Source organism: Giraffa tippelskirchi, chromosome 5 (genome assembly GCF_054371585.1).
Source record: "Giraffa tippelskirchi isolate mGirTip1 chromosome 5, T2T-mGirTip1v1.2.pri, whole genome shotgun sequence".
NCBI lineage: Eukaryota > Metazoa > Chordata > Mammalia > Artiodactyla > Giraffidae > Giraffa > Giraffa tippelskirchi.
In genome coordinates this window covers 37,357,898-37,380,217 of record NC_137279.1, presented here as the reverse complement: position 1 = coordinate 37,380,217, position 22,320 = coordinate 37,357,898, and the positions used below count along the sequence as shown (strand labels likewise).

General features: G+C 51.7%; 2 protein-coding genes across 19 annotated transcripts; one reads left to right on the top strand and one right to left on the bottom strand.

The window, feature by feature from the left end:
- Positions 1-530: 530 nt before the first annotated feature.
- Positions 531-5,865, top strand: MAD2L2 (mitotic arrest deficient 2 like 2). Of its 3 annotated transcripts, none has more exons than XM_081491394.1 (9): positions 531-564; positions 1,089-1,140; positions 1,244-1,362; positions 2,679-2,750; positions 3,336-3,436; positions 4,228-4,322; positions 4,644-4,717; positions 5,195-5,287; positions 5,514-5,865. In XM_081491394.1, exons 2-9 carry the CDS (start codon positions 1,101-1,103, stop codon positions 5,553-5,555), a joined length of 636 nt encoding a protein of 211 aa, XP_081347520.1. In that variant the 5' UTR covers positions 531-564; positions 1,089-1,100; the 3' UTR covers positions 5,556-5,865. The 3 variants fall into 3 exon arrangements, with proteins under 3 accessions (XP_081347520.1, XP_081347519.1, XP_081347518.1); XM_081491393.1 differs by having other exon boundaries at positions 531-643; XM_081491392.1 differs by lacking the exon at positions 531-564 and adding an exon at positions 760-888.
- Positions 5,866-5,904: 39 nt separating this feature from the next.
- On the bottom strand, positions 5,905-22,311 carry FBXO6 (F-box protein 6). 16 transcript variants are annotated; one of them, XM_081491383.1, is made up of 8 exons: positions 22,180-22,311; positions 19,551-19,685; positions 13,700-13,933; positions 10,253-10,547; positions 8,270-8,396; positions 7,659-7,754; positions 6,591-6,726; positions 5,905-6,362 (listed from the first exon to the last, which is right to left on the bottom strand). In XM_081491383.1, the coding sequence occupies exons 4-8, from the start codon at positions 10,515-10,517 to the stop codon at positions 6,189-6,191; spliced, it is 798 nt and encodes a 265-aa protein (XP_081347509.1). In that variant the 5' UTR covers positions 10,518-10,547; positions 13,700-13,933; positions 19,551-19,685; positions 22,180-22,311; the 3' UTR covers positions 5,905-6,188. The 16 variants fall into 16 exon arrangements, with proteins under 16 accessions (XP_081347509.1, XP_081347504.1, XP_081347510.1 ...); XM_081491378.1 differs by having other exon boundaries at positions 13,700-13,885; XM_081491384.1 differs by having other exon boundaries at positions 22,238-22,311.
- Positions 22,312-22,320: the final 9 nt, after the last annotated feature.

Below are 22,320 nucleotides of genomic sequence, written 5' to 3'. Positions count from 1 at the left end.
CATATCCCGGGAGGTTTTTTCTTTCCGGGAGGTAAAGACTGGCTGCATTTAGGCTCCAGATGAGGGTGGGAACGGGGACGACCCAGGTGCTCGCCGGCCCTCCCCTATCCCCGCCCCAGAGCCGGCGGATTCGCTTTCGGTTGGGCAGCTGAGGTTCCGGGGATGGTGACTTTGGAGCTAGCGGTAGATGTCGCTGTCCAGAGTGCCTATCTGTGACCTCCAGTGGCTCTCACCAGCAACACCTACCCGCCCTCGTCCCTTACGTCCTAAAGCAAGAGAAATGCCCTGAGGAGGAAAACACGTTGCGATCCTATATGGAGACCAAAGTTGTGTCTGTTTTTTTTCGCGCCCACCTTTAATTGAAAGGAAGCGGCGTAGCGCAGCATCAGCGACTCAGGCCCTGGGATCGCTTTGGCGCCCAGGCAGGGCCCACCCCTCTGACAGCCCCTCCTTCCCGCGCCCATGGTTGGCTGAGTGGGGAGTGGGCGTGGCTGGAAGCCGGCGTTAGGACCCGGCGGAGCGCCGCGGACGTCACGGAGCGGCGCCCCGGCCGCGGGTTGAGCGGTAGGCGCGCGGGAGTAATTCGGTCGGTGGTCTCCCTCGCGGGGGCAGGGCCCCTAGCCGGGAATCGAGGCCGGAGCCGGTACGGGGAGAGAGGGGAGGGGCGGGATTCTCGCAGGGGAGCAACACAGCCTCGCAGGGGGTGAAGTCTAAATTCCAGCCTAGTTTCGCTTTCCGCGTGTCCAGCTTTACGTTCCCGGCCCTGCGCATCCAACTGTTCCCTCTGCGGCCGCTGCCATGCCCTTTTATGCGGGCACCACTCTGGCCTTTTCCAGCCCCACGAGACTGCAGGCCGAAGCGGCCAGTGCACGGAGGCTGATCGCAGGCGTTAGGCTGCCTCCCAGCTCTAACACCTGCGTGGGGCGGGGGAGGGGGGGCACTTTCCCAGCTGCTCTGCTTCTGTGAGAAGCGACGGGCGGTCCTGCCGGGGTTCCCTCCCAGGTCGAGGGGAGGGGCTCTGGGGGTGGGCGGGCCCTGCGGCTGCCGGGGCCTCTGAAACCAGCTCCCGCTCCTGCCCCACCCCCCAGCTGTCGGGAAGGATGACTACACTCACGCGACAGGACCTCAACTTTGGTCAAGGTAGGGAGGCTGGACCTGCGGACCCGGGGCAGGGGGCGAGGGAGGGCCAGGGCTGGCGGGCTTCCCCCTCGATGAGAGCACCGGGTTCTGCACCCCCTCTCAGTGGTGGCCGATGTGCTCTGCGAGTTCCTGGAGGTGGCGGTGCACCTGATCCTCTACGTACGTGAGGTCTACCCGGTGGGCATCTTCCAGAAGCGTAAGAAGTACAACGTGCCTGTCCAGGTGAGCCCCCACAGCCAGGTTGGGTGCACTGGGTCACCCTCGAATCACAGAGTGGATGGAGAGGGAATTTTTAACTCTCTTCCACCTTCAGGCTCAGCGCCCTCATTCCCCAGAGGCCTGACCTTGCCTTCTAGTTCACAGAAGCAGCTAATAGCTCCACAACCTCCCATCCCTCACTGCCGTGGCATCTGCTTCCCTCCCCTCTGAACTCGGAATTCCCCTTACCAGAAGTTAGAGACCAGGCCCTCCGATTAGAGTCCCTCCTCCCCCCATCTTTGATTTTTAAAGGTCTTCTGAAGCTGAGGATTGGTTGGTTTGGGGAGGGGATTCCTATAAACTCAGGCCCCTTCTCTCTCCCCTCATTTACCCTAATTGTGACAGGTTGTTTTAGATTAAAAGGCAGACGAAGCAGGAAATATACGTGACTATATCACCAGCCTCTAGAAGTGCTTGCCCCTTAGAAAGCACTCAGTAAATATTAGAACAAATGACTGAACACTGGAAGGTGGTGGAAGCTTAAAAGATATGGATGGGGGGTGGGAAACAAAAAACAAGCAGAAAGATGTACAGGGAAAATGAAAAAAAAGAGTCAGCACTTACAGAGTACCCACTGTGTACCACGCTTCCCTGGTTGATCAGTGGTAAAGAATCCACCTGCCAATTCAGGAAATAGGGGTTCAATCCCTGGGTCCGGAAGATCCCTGGAGAAGGAAATGGTAACCCACTCCAATATTCTTGCCTGGAGAATTCCGTGGGCAGAGGAGCCTGGTGGGCTCCAGTCCATGGGGTCACAAAAGAGTCAGACACAATAACTAAACAACAATACTGTGTACTAGGTACTTGTCTCACTTAATTCTCCCTTTTTCTTTTTAAACGAGATCTTCCACAGATGACGTAAGGAAAGCGCAGAGGAGTTAAGCCTAAGGCCACTCAGGTCCTCAGTTCCAGATTTTTAATGTTTGAAAATGGATTAAATTCCTGGATCCCTTCTCTGGAAAAATGCCTGTATGCTCAAACCGCCACAATTTTGAGACATCTCAGACTCTGGAGGAGCTCAGTGGCCCCGCATTAGAACTCCTAATGTTGTATTAAATGTTAATGTTGGGACTGAATTCTTAGGATCTTCTAACTTCTTCCCCTCTGTCGATAGTTCAGTTCTTAGCCTCATGACGGGAAGTCTGTCTTCTGGTGGGGAGCCCTAGGGAACAGCTGGGCCTTTCTCCAAAGGCAGGCAGGGCCTTGGGCAGCTGGAGGGGGTGTCAGGGGTCCTCCATCAGTGCTGCAACCTCACCAGCCATCGTGGGGATTGTGTGCAGATGTCCTGTCACCCAGAGCTGAACCAGTATATCCAGGACACGTTGCACTGCGTCAAGCCGCTCCTGGAGAAGGTGAGAACTCCAGGCCCCCAGCCTACCCTGCCCCCAGTGCCCCTCCATGCTCCAGGATGGGGCAATGCTGGGACCTTGTCAGGTCCACATGACTCATAACACCCAGAAGCCTATTCCCTGCTCTCTGGAGACCACCCTTGCCCAGGGACAGGCCCCAGGACATGTGGGTACATTCAGGGAGTGATGGGCCCAGACTTGGTTCGTGGAATTCGCTGAGTGGGGCCTGCCTTGAGGGTTTTGGGTCCTTCTCCCATGTTGCTTTCTCTCCCTCTGCCCCTGTCTGGGATTAGCCCCTCAGGGCTTCCTCCTTCTATCTTGTTCTGCTCCCTGAGACATCCTAGCTTCGCTATGGGACCCAGCATCCTTTCCTCTCCGTAGGTACCACTGATGTCTGGGAGTGCCTGCTCAACTTCTCAAACCTCTTTCTGGGATCCCAGGGACTCTGGGCCTAGAAGCTGAGTAGGACTGCGAGTGTCTTTCCCAACCTTCCCTGGGCATGGAGCACCAGGTGGCAGGGAGGGGAGTGGGCGGGGGAGAAGGGAGGCGGGGACCCAGCTCTGGAGGACGTGGTTCTTGTCCTTGCAGAATGATGTGGAGAAAGTGGTGGTGGTAATTTTGGACAAGGAGCACCGCCCAGTGGAGAAATTCGTCTTTGAAATCACCCAGCCCCCGCTGCTGTCTATCAGGTGCGCTGCCTTGTTCACCATCCATAGGCTCCCTAGCAATACCCCTACTCTCACCCCTTCAAGGCAACCCCCGAATGTCTTGCTAAAAGCTGGGGAGGACACATGGTGAGGTTATGTTGACCTAACGAGGCCTGTTAGTGGCCAAGGCACAGCTGGCCACCCAGCAGTCTCTGTGGGCGTCACACAGGTTACACAGAAAACCCTTCTGTATCACACCTGGAAAATCACAGCATTGGCGAATGGCTGGTCCCAACCTCATTTTATAGATGTAGAAATCAATCGTGTCCTAGTTCTTAGATGATCTTGACCTGGTCACCCAGAGCCAGGACACAGCCCCAGTTTCCTGAATTCCCAGTCAAGCATCCAGTCCATAGTCAACTAGAAGTTGACCTTGGGTGGCTGTGTTGGGCTGGTCATCTGCTGGCTTCCTGTGGTGAGGTCAGGGCACTAGAATCTGTCCCCACTTGCTGTGTGGCCTCAAGCAAGCCCTGTCCCTTCCTGGCCTGGTGTCCTGGTTCTTAGACTGGGCTGCACATTAGAACCACCTACTAGGGTTCCTTATGCTCGGTGCCCCCCCCACCTCCACCCCATTCTGACTTAATTAGCCTGGGATGGGACAAGGCTTTGGTTTTAAACTCCCCAGAGGATTTTAACCATGTGGAATCAAGTAGGTAGGCCCTCAGAAGCACCAGGCCCTCTGTACCCCCAGGGCTGCTTCCAGGTTTGACTGCCTGCCGGTGGGAGGGGGGACGCCCATGTACTGGGAGACCCTCCTCCTCTCTCCTTCCCAGCTCCGACTCCCTGCTATCTCACGTGGAGCAGCTGCTCCGAGCCTTCATCCTGAAGATCAGTGTGTGTGATGCTGTTCTGGACCACAACCCCCCAGGTGTGCTCTTCCCCACCCCTTCTTCCCTGGGCATTTCTATGGCTCCATGTTGGCCTGTGTCCTTGGGTCCCTACTTGGCTGCACCAAGCCGCCTCTCTTCCTTCCTGCCTTTTAGAACCTCTCTTAAGAACCCTCCTACTTGAGGAGGCCTCCCTGATTGACTCCACCTGGGGTTAAGTCTCCCTGTTGAGTGTCTTGTCTGAGCACTGGGTTCACCCTCTGCTCTGTGGGGCTGCCACGCCTGTTAGACTGTGTGGGAAAAAGCTGTGTCCAGTGGCAGGCATGGGGGCGCCAGGCTTGACCGAACTCTGGCTTCTTTAGGCTGTACCTTCACTGTCTTAGTGCACACAAGAGAAGCTGCCACTCGCAACATGGAGAAGATCCAGGTCATCAAGGTGAGATGGGATTGGTGTAGGAGGGTGGGCAGGAGACAGCTGGGAGGCGCTGAGAATCAGAGTTCTGTATGAGCAGGGGTGTTGCCCCGGCAGGGCACTCATCACACTGCTTATGGCAGCGCCTGGCATCAGTAGCTCTCCTGCATCAGCCCTGTGGTCACCACCTTGTCAGCGCTCCACCTGGGCACTCAGCGCTGAGAGGAGGGCAAGCCACCTACTCAGTGGAGGGGAGACTTGATCTAGTTTCCGAACTGGTGTTTGGGGCATGTTGAGTAACTGGGGCTCGCAGGCCAGCTCAAATCTACAGACTCGGCCTTTCTGGTGGGGGAACCTGGGAATCGGCACAGCGGCAATTCCCTGGTGGCTCTGATGCTCCCTGATGTCTGAGGATGCCAGTTCTGGAAGGGGAGCGGGGAGCAAAGTGAAGGTGGGCCATGGGCCGGCCCTCTGCCACCCTTCCCTTGGTCCCCTCCCCAGGACTTCCCCTGGATCCTGGCAGATGAGCAGGATGTCCATATGCATGACCCCCGACTGATACCTCTAAAGACCATGACATCAGACATCTTAAAGGTGAGCCGCTTGGGGCCCATGTGCTGAGGCCTCGCCAGGTGGCTTGTGGACAAAGAAAGGCTCAGGGGAAATGACAGGGCATGCCTGGCATAAGGCTCCCAATCCCCTCTTCTCTTAACCCCTGGCGGTGGCCACACAGCCCCACCCTGGGCGGAGACCCCATGGGGTCCCCAGAGGAGGTGCCCTGGTTGTCCGTCTGACCATGGTGTCTGTTCCTGTCCATCAGATGCAGCTCTACGTAGAAGAGAGGGCGCATAAAAGCAGCTGAGGGTGCATCTGCCCTCCCCCATACCCCCCAGGAAAGCCACGGCTGTCGGACTTTGGGGGCCCAGCCTTGGGCCGTGCTGCAGGGCCACCCTGATTCCAAGTGCTCTTATTGTCTCTGTGTATGGACTACCCCCGCCTCCAGCCCCAGGCTGCTCAGGCCTGGTTGCCTTCGTGGAGGAATCTTTCCCTTCTCCACCCAGGAGGGCAGGGAAGAGTGCTGGGACCTGTTTCTCAGCCTTCTGTCTGTCTCAAATGCTGTGCTGTGAGTTGTTTCAATAAAGAGCCCCCAGGGCTGAGCCAGGCTGTCACTACCTGGAGGGAAGGAGCTGATTCTCTGCCCAAGTGCCAAGGACTTTGTAGCCCCACCCCTGGCCGCAGCCACGGGCGGGTTTTGCTGAAAACATTTATTACAACAAAAAGTCAGAGCTACGTGACAGCAAGTTCACAAATGGCTGGGTTTGCCCCAGGTCAGAGCTGGGGCTGCCCCCTACAGGCTCAGCTCTTGCCTGCAGGGGACCTTTGGCACTGGCCCAGGCAGAGGATGGATGGATGGCTGTCAGAGCACAGTCAGAGATGGCTTGTGGAGATGGAGTACGGAGGGCAGGTGGGGTGCCTCCTCTGGCCCCTGCAAGGTCTAGGGCTGCGCCACAGCGGGGGGCGGGTTCCTGGTCACCCTGTGGCTGATGACGACACTGCTGTTGGTGACGCGGGGCCCATACCAGCCTGCCCAGAACTGGGTGTCCTTGCCCCCATGCTGAAAGAGGATGTGGCGGACGCCTGGAGGATAATCCGAGAAGGTGTGGGAAACCTGGGGGGAGGGGAGAGAGAGCAATCACTAGGACTGGAGAGGGGATGACAGCTGAGCTGGAGAAGGGAAGGATGGAGCCAGGTCCTGCAAGGGAGAGCCTCTGGGCCAGAAGGCAGGAGCTCCAGGCAGTGGACTGGGGCATTCCGGGCTCTGGGGCTGCCCCTGATTTCCTGCCATCCTGGCCTTGCGAGAAGCAGCTCGGTGAGGGGCAAGCAGGTGAGGCCTCACCTCTGTCCACTTGGCATCGTTCCACTGGTGGATGGTCACGGGTGGGGGCTCGAAGGAGGCCAGGACGAGGTAGTCAGCCGAGGCCAGGTGTACTCGGATGTGGTAAGTGCAGCCACAGTCTGCTCTGGCGGCGAACCTGTGGGAGGGCAGGGCTCAGGACTGGGCACCCCAAGACAGAGGCAGCCCTGGAAGCAGGCAGGCAGCAGGCCCACAAATTGGGGCTCTGAGTTTCATTGCCCTACTCTGCCTGTGAGGCTCAGGTGGCTGCAGTGCTCCCTGTGCCCCACTGTGCCCCTGGAGGTACAGTCTGCTCTGGGCCTCAATGAACCCATCTGAGAAAAGGGGCAACAACTTTCTTGGGTGTTCCAGTGGAGATTTCAACATAATCTTTTTTTTCAACATAACACTTGTTTCAACCTAACAAGTGACAGGCTCTCTACAGAGATAAAGGCCTGGGCTGTCAGATGCATGTCACCTGTACATTTTAATGGAGGTTTGGGAGGGAGGGCCTGTGTGATGGGGGCTGGCACAGAGCTCAGCCTCTGGTCAGCCCCACTGCACCCTCCGAAATCTCTGTAGCTCTGCACACCTAAAACCCCACCCTCCATCCTCAGAGTGGTGGGCCTTGCTAGCACCGGGGCTCAGCTTCTGCTCTGAGCCAGGCCAGAGCCTTGCAAAACACTGGGCACAGAGTAGGAGCTTGGGATAGTCTTGGGATGAATGGTTAAAAGGGCAGGGGCGGCACACAGGCAAGGAGGCATGTGAGTATCTGTGAGGTCCAAGGAGGCTAGGTTCTGATGTCTTTTGCTCCCATGCCTGTTTCTGACAACGCATCTGTAGGCCTCAGTCTCCCCATCTATAAACTGGGGTTAACATCTGCTGGTGCAGGGTGGTGGTGGTGGTGGGAGGTAGGTGTTGAATGAGTAAGTGCTGGCTCTGTCAGCAGGAAGGAGGGCAGCCTGTGCCCCAGGACACTGCTGGGTTTAGCAGGCACTCCCTACAGGGGATCTCAGGAAGAGAAAAGGGAGAGCTGCAGAGTGTGGGACTCAGGTGGGGGCCCCCACTCACCAGTCCTTAACCACGATGTCTGGCCGGAACTTGTCCAGTAGCTCCTCCCAGTAGCCCTCGGCTTTGAGATCTATCAGCTGGGACTTGAGACACATGCTGGGGAGCAGAGGGAAAGGCATGCATTTGCAGGCATGGCCTGGACTCAGCGGGCTAGTTCAAGGGGCCCAGCAGTCCCCGCTTGATCACTGTGGGCCAGTCACTGCTGCTGCGGACTCTGGCTCCTGCTTCCTGGCAGCCCTGTGGGGAACATGCGGGGAGCCTGACCCACTTATGTTGGGCTGCATCCATCCCAGTCCTTAGGCCCAGTCTCCCAGCACCCTAAGGAGGGCACCTGTAAACTCAGGTCCCTAGACTGGGGACAGCCTGTACCGCCCCGACTTAGCCTCACCACGCAAACGGCTCCCTGCCTCCTCAAACTGCTCTCCACCCTGCTGCCTCTTAATGTGGCCGCTGAGTTGACTCCTGTGCTAGGCAGCAGTAGACCCTGAGCTGGTTTTGGGAACCCCCTCCCTGGAGCTTCATAGGCAGGCCCTCACTTAGGCCTTGGGATTTGGCAGAAGATGTCTGGACCCTCCTCCCTCCACACAGCTTCTTGGCTCAGTTTGTCTTACTCATAGGACGTGACAAAGTACTTCTTGACTTTGGAGTCAGGAAAGTCTGTGCCATGTGCTCCGGGGAGGCTCTCCACCTTCCACTGGTCCCCTCCGTTGGAGTCGATTTCCCAGGATTTCATATCCTCTATGAGAAACAGAAGCCCCAGTGAGATCTCCTGTGTGAATGCTTAGCCTGGCCCTCTCCACTTGGTCTTGGGAGGGAGGCGGGGCAGGGGTTGGGGAGGCTCAGATCTCAAGGCATGCCCCCCCGCCACCTTGAAGCCACCCTGCAAAGACCCACCCCCCCACTGCTCCACATTCTGACCTGTACCCATTGCTCTGATCCAGACCCTCCCCTCCCACTTTCTCACTTTGTTTCTGACTGGCTAAATTCCTGATGTGAAGCTGGGGGCAAAAAAAGAGTATAAGCAGAAACTCTAAACCAAACTTTCCTCACTTCCATATTGCCCGGGTTGGGGCTCTGGGAAATACCCATTTCAGTTCTCAAACCACTGAATGATGCAGAGCCCATGAGGGTAATTCTGTTCTGAACGGTTAGTGTGACTTCATCCCACCTCAGACCACTTACTGGCAGCCACCCCAATGTCGACGTCTGGGAGGTCAACTACGTAACTGAGATCCGAGGGGGTCTGCTGGTGGGTGGTGGGAACTTGCTGCCCTGGGCAGAAGGGAGGACTGGGGGGCCGGGCATCCCTGGGTTGGCACCGTGTAGTAACCCTGTATTTGTGGACAGGTTCTCCACCAGGTTGGCAGAGCAGGTTTGGAGGCATAGGGCTGTCCTTTCTGTCTCCCCTGAAACAGTGATTCCTCTCCAGGCTTTCCAAAACAATCACCAGGGGAGCTTTTCCAAATTACTCCTTTGTTCCCTCTACTAAGAGCCCACATCTATTCCCCAGGTTCCCTGGGGGCCCCCCAGCAGAGAACCAGAAGAATTCAGAAATCCAGGAGCTGGGCTAGTGCCCAGGGCAGACCCACGGGGAGAGCTGAGCAAGGTTGGGTGGCTGGCTCTGCAAGGCTGGATGAGCCAAGCTGGTGGCCCAGACCTGCTGGGCAGCTTCTGAGCACAATTTGGGGCAGGCCAGGAGACTGAGTGGGGCACTGTCTATGGGGCCTGAGGACCTTTAGTAGTCAGGACCAGACTCCAGAAGCTGGGCAGTTCTAGATCTTTGGGCAAGACACTCATCTTGGGGGGCCTCATACTCCCCACCTATAAAATGGAGCCTACCTCTCTTCTTTGGCTAACCCGCATGATGCTCGTGCGAATAGAGAGAGAAAACAATCATGAAAAGGGTTCTAAGCGTACAGACTAGGCCTCTTGATCAGTTGCTGCTATATCCCAGCAGGAAGCATGATGCCTGATATGAAGTGAAGGTGCTAATGAAGGGAAAAAAAAATAAACAAACCCTGACAAATGTAAGAGAACGTAAGCAAAACTGGAGCCTCAAACCATGTGATTGTAGTCACCTCTCAAATTCCTCATTTTCTTCCTCTGTATCATGAGGTGACAGGAGGATAATGACTCAGACCAGGTACATAGCCAGCTTGCACATAGCCCTTAGGCAGCAAAGACTGAGCTAGACGGGAAGCGGGGCAGGGCGTATGCTCATTCATTCAACCAGTGTGTCCTGAGCACTTGCTATGTGGACACGGGTGCCAAGTGGCAAGATCTGTCAGGCCCCAGGAACTTGAAATTTGTAGCAGAGGGAAAAAAAAAAACCCAAGAGATTGAGTAATTCTAGGTTATGACCAGTGCAATGAAGGAAGAAAATGGGGTGATATGACAGAGGTGGGGGGCACTGTTTGCAGATGCAGGATCAGGGCACATCTCTGAACTGAGATCTGATGGATGAGGAGAAGGACCAAGGGAGCGTGACAGGTGTTGGGGCGGGGGGGGGGTGAGGGAACGGTCCAGGTAGTGTGGGAACAGCAAGTGCAAAGGTCCTGAGGCTCAGGAAAGGGAGGGAAGCAGCCCCCACTCACCTTCGGCACATGGATTGTGCAGTAGGTTCCTGCGGAGACTGCACAGAAAGTAGAAGACCTTCCAGTCGGCCACAGGCTGGTCCCAGTTCTCGGTGACGTAGCCCTCCCGAAGGCATTTGCGCTTCCAGAGGGACACGAGGTCAATGAGGTCGCGCCAGAGGCAGCACACAGGGCGGCAGTTCCGCAGCAGCTGGCGGGCAGGCACATGTGTGAACACCTCCAGCAGGATGTTCTCGGGCAGCTGGTTGATGCTGACCAGGGCCATGGCTGCAGGGGGCGAGGTGCACACACAGGCCTGTGGGGAGCAACAGTGGTCATGAGCTCCGACCGGGAAGGTGGACCCCACAGATCCCCAAGGACCCGGGCCAGGAGACACCCGAGCCCCCTTCTAGTACATGGTGGGCTTCCCAGGTGGCTCAGTGGTAAAGAATCCACCTGCCAATGCAGGAAATGCAGGAGACATGGGTTTGGGTCAGGAAGATCCCCCAGAAAAGGAAATGGCAACCCACTCCAATATTCTTCCCTAGGAAATCCCAGGGACGGAGGAGTCTGGTGGGCTACAGTCTATGGGGTTGCGAAGAGTCAGACATGACTGAGTGACTGAGTACACACATTAGTATACGGTAGACCCTCACAATAAAGTGGTCACATGTCATGCACATTTGAAAGAGTGCAATAATAATATTGATAAAGTCTTCAGGGACTAATATTTTAAGAAGCTCCATCCTCATTAAAAATTAATGGCTTAATTTTTAGTTGGTGGGCCTGGTGAACTGTAAGATTTTGCCAAGACCATGCTGTTGTCTGTAAGCTCTGCAAAAGCTTTATTTTAATGCTGTGAATTCACTGATAGAAAATCTTTACTGCATCCACAGACTAGCTCACAACTTAAGTGATGGGCTAGTCCCAAGATAACAAACTTCCTCTCCCTAAATTGTTCGCTTTAGCCTGGAAACCAAATGTGATAAAATATCCCCATGAGGAGGTTCCCCCCCAACAGTTCTGGCTTGGGCTTCAGGTCACTCTGAAATGCCTAGAAACTGAAAAGCAGATTGAGGGTGAAGATGCAAGATTGCTTGTGTTTTAGTTGTGGCCTGCAATGACTATCTCGGAAGATTGTTGTCTAGTTGCTAAGTCATGTCCGGCTCTTTGTGACCCCATGGACTGCAGCGCACCAGGCTTCCCTGTCCCGGGACGGTAGTCCCCTCCTCCCCCACCCCCACCCCCCCAAATGGAGGTAGTAGCTGTCCTGACCTCAAAAGGGCTGGAAGGACTGAGGAGGTACAAGTAAAGCACTGAGCACAAGGCTGGTTGAGAAGTGCTCCACAGCATCATTAACTCTTTTGTTCTTGTTTTGTTGCTTAGTCATGTCCGACTCTCTTTTGTGACCCCGTGGATTGTAGCCCACCAGGTTCTTCTGTCCAAGGGTTTCTCCACGTAAGAATATTGGAGTGGGTAGCCATTTCCTTCTCCAGAGGATCTTTCTGACCCAAGAATTGAACCCAGATCTCCTGCATTGCAGATTCCTTACCAATAAGTCACCAGGGAAGCCCTGAATTGCACAGGGTTTTGGAAAAATTGGAGTGGTCTCACCACCTAGGCCTGAATCTTGCCTGGGGGGATCCTGGTTATCCAGCTGTCTAAGGGATTCCCTCGGGGGGTGGGGGGTGGGCCTGTAGCCACTATCACTCAGGGCCTTATCTGCTTATGGATGGGGGGGGGGGAATAGTCTCCCCCCACATGTAGGAACACTGGGGAGTCTTCTCATTTTCCATTGTGACTTTGGCCAAAAAAGCAGTTGTTAACCTAAAACAATAAAACAGCCAGATATTTTACCAGCAAAAGAGATTTATTTGGGAGTGGCAAAGAACTGCTTTCCTGGTGGCTCGGATGGTAAACAATTTGCCTGCAATGTGGGAGACCCAAGTTCGATCCCTGGGTCGGGAAGATCCCCTGGAGGAGGGCATGGCAACCCACTCCAGTATTCTTGCCTGGAACAGTCCATGGACAGAGGAGTCTGGTGGGCTACAGTCCATGGAGTCACAAAGAGTCGGACACAATTGAGAGACTTAACACTAACACTGGCAACGAATTGCAATTTGGGACATACAACTGGTGAACCACTTGTAAATCTTCTTAAACAAAGGAGAAAGTGAAAGTGAAAGTCCCTCAGGTGTGTCAGACTGTGACCTCATGGACTATACAGTCCATGGAATTCTCCAGGCCAGAATACTGGAGTGGGTAGCCGTTCCCTTCTCCAGGGTATCATCCCAACCCAGAACCCAGATCTCCCGCATTGCAGGCGGATTCTTTACCAGCTGAGCCACAAGGGAAGCCCAAGCCAAGGAGAGGGAATTCTTTTATAGAAGAGACATGGAAGTTGGGAGGGACAGTTATAAAGCTTGCTGGAGGAAACTGGGAGTTCCAAATATGGTGACTTTTCAATGGCCGAGTTGTGACAGTCTCCCATTGGCTAAGCTGTTGCCAGGAAAGGAGAAAAATTTTCTTCCTTCTGCTGGCGCTAGTAGTGTTACTTTCTGCTGGAGATCTGTATTGATTCTTCCTGTTGGGATGTGTATTGACTGTCAAGTACTCCCTTTTCTGTCCTCCCCAGTCCATTTTAGTAAGGTTTCCCTTGATTAATTTTCACATTTCTCCCTTTTGATCAAGATCTTTCTCCAAGAGCATCGCTGATCAAGACTCAGGGTTTTTTGTTTTTTTTAACTAGCGTTCAATCACCTTTTGTCACTGAATGCCAGGAAGGACCCTTCCTGAGTGTCTTGTCCTATGTCAGAGGGAAAGTGCACATATTGGACACCCATTGTGGTCACATTTAAGTATCAAGCAGGAGTGGGCAGGAGGAGATCTCTCAGGAATTTCCCATCTAAAAGTCTGTATCTTTAAAGAGTGAATACAGCAATTTGTTGCTAAGTCGCTTCAGTTGTGTCCAACTCCTGTGAACCTATGGACTGTAGCCCACAAGGCTTCTGTCCATGGGATTCTCCTGGCAAGAATACTAGAGTGGGTTGCCCTGCCCTCCTCCAGGGGATCCTCCCCACCTAGGGATTGAACCTGAATCTCTTTTGTCTCCTGCATTGGCAGGCGAGTTCTTTACCACTAGTGCCAACTGGGAAGGAAAGTCATGCTCAAAACTGAAGGAATTAACAAGAACTTTGGAATGACATAGTGTAGGAATAAACATGGAGTAATTAGACAGTATTGTTATCTCCAAAGAAACTCTTTGGAATCAGATGTTTCATCAGCAATACAGATTGTAGGTTGCAAATGCAGAGACTGAATTTGGCTAAGAATCCAGGGTCAGTTTTATAGTCTAGATGAAAGACAGCCACATCTGTGAATACTGAACCTTCTAACAGGCCTTGTCTAGACATCTGGGGCAAGCTGTCTCATTGGATGTCATCTGCTCTAATTCCAGGAAATCTTTACCTTCAGGTCACCAAATGGTGTGCAGGTCCAGTCAGGGTCTGGTGCTTTCTTTAGATGCGTCACATGAATCCAAGAGTCTGTTCTCTGGAGTTTGGCAGCACAAGGGGAGGTTAGTAGCAGCTGGGGCCTTTCCAGGGAGGCTGAAGAGAGTCCTTCTTGAGGTGTCTTTTCCAATAGATGAAATCTCTAGGTTGAAAGGTGTGATACTTAAGGTCTTCATCTCCCAAGAGCACACTATGAAGAAGATTTTATAATAAAGGCTTAATTGCTTTCATTAAAAATAACAATGCTCTGGTAGAGCGATCTTCTTCATGGTAGCTCAGCTGGTAAAGAATCTGCAGGCAATGCAGGAGACCCTGGTTCGATTCCTGGGTTGGGAAGATCCCCTGAAGAAGGGATAGGCTACCCACTCCAGTATTCTTGGGCTTCCCCAGTGGCTCAGATAGTAAAGAATCTGCCTGCAGTGCAGGAGACCTGGGTTTAATCCCTGGATTGGGAAGATCCCCTCGAGGAGGGCATGGCAACCCACTCCAGTATTCCAGTAGCTGATGTAGATAGAGTTTTGTTTTTCTGAGCTCCTCGGGTGGCTCAAATGGTAAAGAATCTGCCTGCAATGCAGGAGACCTGCATTCGATCCTTGGGTCGGGAAGACCCCCTGGAGAAGGAAATGGCTGCCCACTCCAGTATTCTTGCCTGGAGAATCCCATGGACAGAGGAGCCTAGCAGGCTATAGTTCATGGGATTGCAAAGAGTCAGACACAACTGAGTGACTAACACACACAATATTAAAATATATCTCTTTTTATCAGCTGTGGGGACTTCCGCAGTGACTCAGTGGTAAAGAATTCGCCTGCAATGCAGGAGATACAGGAGACAGAGGATTGATCCCTGGGTTGGGAAGATCCCCTGGAGGAGGGAATGGCAACCCACTCCAGGATTCTTGCCTGGAAAATCCTAAGGACAGGAGAACCTGGCAGGCTACAGTCCAGGGGGTCGCATGTTATCCCAAAGTCATAGGCTGCTCCAAAGGCATATGACTCTCAGTATAAATGTAAGCAGTTTTGCCTTGGCTAAACTTAGAAGCCTTGGTGAGAATATATAATTCAGCCTGTAGGGTAATTAAGCCATAGGTAAAGATGTTGTAAGGAGATCAAGCCGGTCAATCCTAAAGGAAATCAACCCTGAATATTCCCTGAAAGGACTGATGCTGAAGCTCCAATACTTTGGCCACCTAATGCAAAGACCCTGTTGCTGGGAAAGATTGGGGGCAGGAGGAGAAGAGGGCGAGAGAGGATGAGATGGTTGGATGGCATCACCAACTCAATGGACATGTGTTTGAGCAAACTCCGGAAGACAGTGAAGGACAGGAAAGCCTGGCATGCTGCAATCTATGGGGTGGCAAAGAGTCGGACAGGATTTAGCCACTGAACGATGAACAAAGGTGTTGCTTCAACAATATCAAAAGGAGTCGTAATAGCATACCCAGCACAGTATTTACCATTTTCTCCCTTTAAATAAGGACCATCAGTAAGCCATGAAAAATCTGCCTTGGTTAGAGGCATCTCCTCTAAATGATTATGTGGAGTCAGAGAGTGACCTGTGAGGGTCAGGCAGTGCTGAGGGGTTTCGTGGTGAAGGAGGGGAGAAGGGCAGCTGGGCTGAAGCTAGTAAATGTGAAAGGGTTATGTGGGGAGCAGTCAGCCAAAGGATTTCATACGAGGTGAGGCAACTGACTGAAAAGTGTTGAGTGGATGAGAATTCAGGAGGGCTTCTACTACCTGGGGTACAAACATGGTTGAATGGGATCGCATGGCTGTCTCTTCAGTGGCCTTAACCAGAGGGCAGTGGCAGGAATGGCTGAGGCATGGGTGGAGTGGGGGGGAGGTATTCCTGCACCACAGGGTCCAGCTGTTGGCTACAAAACCCTACAGGTCAATGATGGTCCCCATGTTTTTGGGTAAGTGCTCTGAGGACAGTCCCTGCCTTCTCATATACAAAGAGGAAAAAGGGAAGCTGGTGATTAGGATGTTCAAGGGCAGGTGGTCTCATTAAGATTTTCCTTATAGTCCTCAAAAGCTGTATCATCTTGACCTCTCCAATTAACGGAGTCTACTTTACCGGTTTTTAATAAATCATGTAACGGCTGGGCCATAGAGAGAAATTTGGAATCTGATTTCAACAGTAACTGGAGTGCTCAGAAAGCCTCATAACTGGTGCTTAGTTTTTGATTTGGGGAAGTTCAGGATGTCACGGAGCCTGTTGTGCGAGTGTGTTAAGTCGCTTCAGTCTTGTCTGACTCTTCGCAACCCCTTGGGTTGTAACCTGCCAGGCTCCTCTGTCCATGGACGAACACTGGAGTGGGTTGCTATGCCCTCCTTCAGGGGACCTTCCCGACCCAGGGATCGAACTTCGAGTCTCTTCCATCTCCTGCATTGGCAGGTGGATTCTTTACCACCAGTGCCACATGGGAAGCCCATTATGGAGACTACCTGGATTCAAACATAGTCCCTGTTCTGAGATCACATGCTCTAGATATCAAAGCTGAGTTTGAGCAAAGTGCAGTTTTTCTTTGGAGACTTTATGTCTCAAAGTTTTAGCAGGTGGATGCTGTCTTCCTGTGAGGAGGTTTGAGAAGGAGAGCACAAGAGCAAGTCATCTATGTATTTTAACAAAGCAGAATCTGTAGAAAACTTTATATCATCTAAATCAGCTTTAAAGATATGTGAAAAGTAAGGACTTTCTGTGAAACCCTGGGGCATCACTGTACAGGTGTATTGTTGTCCATTTCAGGTGAAGGCAAAAAGATTATTGGTTAGTTTTATCAGCTGGAGTACTGAAAAATACACTGCATAGATCAGTTCAGTGAAAAACCTGCTTCCACAGGGAACAGATGTCAGTAGCATATGGGGGTTAGGAACAACTGGGTGTTGAGAGATAACAGTGTTTGATGCTTGGAGGTCCTGGACAAACCATCTTCAGCACCTGGGTTTTACCCCTCGGGTAAAAAAGCAGTATTACAGGGACTATTGCAATGGATAATGAGACCATGAGGCTTGAAATCTTCTATTATGGGCTTTACACCTTGAAGGGCTTTTTTACTTATAGACTATTGATTAATTCTGGAGAGAGTTTAGAGGGGTCTATTTGAATCTTAAAGGGAGGTACACAGTGAATTTTGCCAGTATCAGTTGGAGATTTGGCCCTTGAAGGTGGTAGTTGATTCATCAGGGACAAACAATTGGTATTTCCAGAATTAGCTCCTGCAGTGTCAGACACAGAACAAATAAAAGATGTCAAAAAGTCTTTTCATTTACCTCGCTGGCTATTTTGATGGCTACTGTCAAATTCTAGAATTATTTCCTCCTTTTTGGAGGAAGAAATTCCGGTATAATATTCTTCTAAGAAGCCTTAACCTAATAATGAATGGAGTTGGAGGAGCTAAGAGAACGGGTGTGTATCTCTCAAAAGGCCCAAACAAAAGGGAGAAGGCTCGGAGACAGGATCTGTTTAGGGTTATTAGAGATCCCCTATCTGAACTGTATTAGTTCTCTGCAGTAGGGTTGAGCACCAAGAGTGTGGCTCTGCTCTCAGTAAGGACAGAAATTCCTTCCTAACCTGGAGAGATGTTTCTTCGAGCTGATGAACAGGGAGGATTGGGAAGAGCCCCTGTAGTTCTCAGAGCCCTCTCACTGGGCATTAGGAGGACAATGGAAAGGCTGATAAGAGACTTGATGAGAAGACTGAAAACTCCTGAAATGCTTAAATTGGCAAAAATCTTTTTCCTGATACCCTGATTCTCTGCAATACCAGAAACTAGAAGGTTTTGGATCTGTTTAGGGACCTTCACTTGCTGGAGCTGAAGATTAAGAATTTTAGAGGTCTTTCTTTCTGGTGGCTCATTTAGGGAGCAAGTAATCTGATTTACCAAATGAATCTAAGAGTGGACACAGTTTCCCATTCCATCCTCATGCTTTTAACAAAAAGAAAAAGATCCTAGTTCAGTCCATTAATAAACATGGAAGTAACAGTTACCCAAGGGGACTCAACATCTGAAGGAAGTTGAATATTTCTTTAAAAATAACCTGAAATCATACAAATGCTCAGGGATTGCTTTTTTCCTCCAGAGCACCAGAAATGCTTCTAATGAGCAGTCATTGTTTAAAAACAACTGGGCTATATGATGATCTTTTACTTTTTTTTTGATGTTCTTTCTCAAGCCTTTATCAAGTGTAGTAGAAAAGCTTTTGTATACATATACAAATATGTATAATATATATGTTTTAGAAAACTTATGAATTTTTTCCTAACTAAAAAATTTATGACATTTTGATTCCACTTGTTTGACTTAGTATGAATAGAATGCTAGATTTTTAATTAAAAAATAGATATGCAACAAGCAACAAAGGTTTACTGTATAGCATAGTTAACTATAGTCAATATCTTGTAATAACACATGATGGAAAATAATTTCAAAAATAATAGAAGTGTATTTGTATAACCGAACCACACTGTTGTGCACCTGAAACATTGTAAGTCAACTATACGTCAATAAAATACATATATTTAAAAAAATTAACCTTAGGTCAATTAGACTAATCATGAACAGAATAATCATCAGATTTTTGTGTGTAAGGCTGCATTTTGTTCCAATCAACAGGCTTAGGAAAAGCTACTGTCATTGCTCAGTGGAGGTTTTCAATGAGTGTTCTAGCCTCTTGCCAAAAGGTAGGGGTTTGCTCTACTAAAACCCTTCCAGAATGTTCCCATGAGGCTACTTTCATCCAGTGTTTACTTGACACTCACCAACAAGCATGTGGACTGATATAAATCTGAGAAACCAGACTGGCAGGTTTGAAAAACTGTATTAAAATCTCCAGCCAACCTATGGGGGATCTTCAGTTACTTTAGGAAACACTACCTATGGCTTACAATTGGTCCAGGGAACATAGGTAATCTGGGATTTATTTCAATCCTCAGAAGATTAACTTTAAGGAGCATGTTCCGATAGGTTCAGAGGAAGGGAGCACTGGGGAGCCAGCATCCACAGACAAAGAAGAGGGTGTAGGGAAAAAAAGACCCCAGAAACTGTTTGGTCTTTAATGTTTGCTTCAGTTACTTTGAACAATTTTAAGAAAGGAAATCTGGGGAGTTCAAAAGTTTCCTACACTGATCACTGATGTTCTAAATTACATCTGTTTCAGTTGGTCCATTTAGTTAAAAATGCTTATAAGGAGAGACAGCAGGTTTTTTGTGTTTTTTTTTTAACATAAAATTGCCTCGGGTCCCTGAAAAGGGGAGCACCCTCAAAACATTTTTATATAACCAGGATCCCATTTTTCAGGGCTTTTTCTCTGGAGAAAAAGAATCATTCTTAAACAGCCCCCAGGCCAAATATCAGCTCAGTTTCAATAGGAAAAGCCTGGTTCCAAAAGTAGTCGGACTGGAAGCTAGCACAGTTCCACTAGGAACAGTCTGATTTCAACATGGAGTGAGGCCTAAGAGCTAACCAAGTACTCACAGACAAACAAGGCCTTAATAAAAAAGGATGGCGCCTTCAAACTGATTCCAAATAAAGCCTGTGTGTTAGTCCCTCAGTCGTGTCTGACTCTGCTACCCCATGGACTGTAGCCCGCCACTCTCCTCTGTCCATGGGATTCTCCAGGCAAGAATACTGGAGTGGGTTGCCATTTTCTTCTCCAGGGGGTCTTCCTGACCCAGGGATCGAACCCTGGTCTCCTGCATTGCAGGCGGATGCTTTACCATCTGAAACTACTAGGGAAGCCCCCAAATAAAGCCTGGAGAGCTTCAAAACGCAGAAAGAGTGGAGCTCGGATCCAGGAGAAAAACTTACCCTCAAACTGCCAGGTTGGCAAGAAAGTGGGTTCTGTGAGTTGCGGCACCTGTTTGCTCACCAGCCTTGGAGTTGTTGGAAGGTCTTCTCTGGATCTCCGTGAAACCTCCGTGGAAATCTCCGTGTAAAGTTAACCTAAAACAGTAAAATGGTTGCTTTTTTACTAGCAAAACCGGTTTATTTTGGAGCAGCAAAGAACTGCAATTCAGGCTATGCAACTTCAGCAAACCAAGTCCTGCTCAGTAAAGAAGGGACTCTTTTTATAGAGGAGAAGGGAAAGTTGGGTGGGGCTGTTATAAACAAAAAAATGCACTGGAAGACACTAGGAGTTGGAAGCATATGGCTTTCCATTGGTTGAGTTGTTAGTCTCTCATTGGCTGAGCTGTTGCCAAGCAAGGAGAAGATCTTTTTTGCTTCCTGTTTGCAGTAGTATTGTCCTTTTCTGCAGAAATGCCCAGTATGCCTCTTGATGCTGGGATTGTACTGTCAGTTTCCCTTTATTAATTTTCACACAGTTCACAGTCTTCTCAACACATTCATCCCATAAAAAAATGAGGGTGGACACACTGGCACCTGCCCAGGGACAAGCATTTTACCATTATTAGAGAAAAAAATAAACAGATAAATAAGGTACTTGTCCCCGGGTCAAGAAGATCCCCTGGAGTAGGAAATGGCAACCCACTTCAGTATTCTTGCTTGGTAAATCCCATGGACAGGAGCCTGGCGGGCTACAGTCCATGGGGTCGCAAAGAGGTGGACATGACTTAGCGACTAAACCACCACCACAAGGTACTTGTAGCTCCAGCAAGGACTCACCTTCTCTCTGCTTCCTCCTCCCTCTGGGAAGCCAAAGAGTCCTCCTGACCTAGCCCCTCCCCTGCGGGGCCATTCCCTAGACCTCTAGCCTGGTTTCCTGGATGCAGGGAGGGAGGTGGGCCCCCACCTGGACAGAGACTGTTGGAACTCTGGCCTCGAGCCTGGCTCCTAAGGTCCACTGGTCCCTTGGGCAGTGATGGAAAAATACTCCATATGGCCAGGTGTTCCCATTTTTCAGGAGAAATTTTAAACATTTTTTTTTTAAACATGAAATCTGTCCATTTTTAAAAGTTGGTAACCTCTAAAAGCATTGTCTAGACCAAGTAAAAGTCCCTGGGCTTCAAGTTCAGTTCAGTTCACTTGTGTCCGACTCTTTGAGACCCTATGAACCACAGCATGCCAGGCCTCCCTGTCCATCACCAACTCCCGGAGTTCACCCAAACTCATGTCCATTGAGTCGGTGATGCATCCAACCATCTCATCCTCTGTCGTCCCCTTCTCCTCCCACCCTCAATCTTTCCCAGCATCAGGGTCTTTTCAAATGAGTCAGCTCTTCACATCAGGTGGCCAAAGTATTGGAGTTTCAGCTTCAACATCAGTCCTTCCAATGAACACCCAGGACTGGTTGGATCTCCAAGTTAGAGGTGTCTTAACCTGTGGTCCAAAATCTGGTCCCATGTTATTGGGCTTCCCAGGTGGCTCAGACAGTAAAGAATCTGCCTGCAATGCAGGAGACCCAGGTTCCATTCCTGAGTCGGGAAGATCCCTGAAGAAGGAAATGGCAACCCACTCCAGTATTCTTGCCTGGAGAATACCATGGACAGAGGAGACTGGCGGGCTATAGTCCGTGGGGTTGACTGTGGACATGACTGAGCGACTAACAACATCAGGTGGCACTAGTGGTAAAGAACCTGCCTGCCAAAGTAGGAGACATAAAAGACGCGGGTTCGATCCCTGAGTCAAGATCCCCTGAGGGAGAGCATGGCAACCCACGTTATTACTGGACCCCATCCCCAAAGCCTGACTGCAGAGGGGGTAGCGGGGGGTGGGGGAGTCGATGAAGGTCATCCTGGGGCACTCTTAAGTGGAAACGTCTACATCAGCGCTACGAAGCAGCCTCTCGCACCAATTGGGCTTCCTGTGTACCACTCCAGAAGCCACGCACTAGCCTTTTCTCCATAGACTCTCCCAAGAACCCCTTGAGACCCTGTTACTAAGCCCATTTCCGAAAGCGGAAGCTGAGGCTTGGGTAAATTTGGCCCCGTCCCAGGCCCAGCGGGCGTGATGGTGCCCAGAGTCCCTAGACTGTCTCCTGGCCAGGGCGCTGCTCTGGATGTAAGGCGGGAGTGGCCCCAGAAGCCGAGGATGCTCCGAGACAGCCAGGCCCGGAGGTGAGGGATTCCGCGCCGCGGCTACCAGATCCTGGCGATTGGCTCCGCCCCCGCCACGCCCCCGCCACGCCTGTAATCGGCTCCCTCCGTCCCTCTCCGCCTGCCGCGGGTGTCGGCCCGCCAGTAACGGCGTCCTAGGGCTCGGTCAACGTTGGGAGACCCGGAGACCCTCAGCGCCTGACATCCAAGCCCCCTCCCGCACCTGTCGCCCCCCTACCCGTCCCCCGGCTGGGCTGAGACCTGGGCGCGGGGCGGCGCCCTCCGCGGGACCGGAGCTCGGGATCGGCCTGGAGCCTGCGGCCTCCTAGACGCTGTGCGCTCTCGCCCCGCCCCGCGCCTGCGTCACGCGCCGCGCTTCGGCCGCCTCCCTCTGCGCCGCTCCTGAGACCTCGCCAACCCAGCGCCGGAACCCCTTCACCCACCCTGTGCCAGGGAGTCTGGGGTTCTCAGGGCCAGGGCCGCGTCAGGGGAGCTCCAGACCTCAAGCGTTCCCTTCTAGGCGGCGGGCGGCTCAGCGGCGGGGACCGACCTTCTCTCCTCCTTCCGGGAAACCCGGAGCCGCC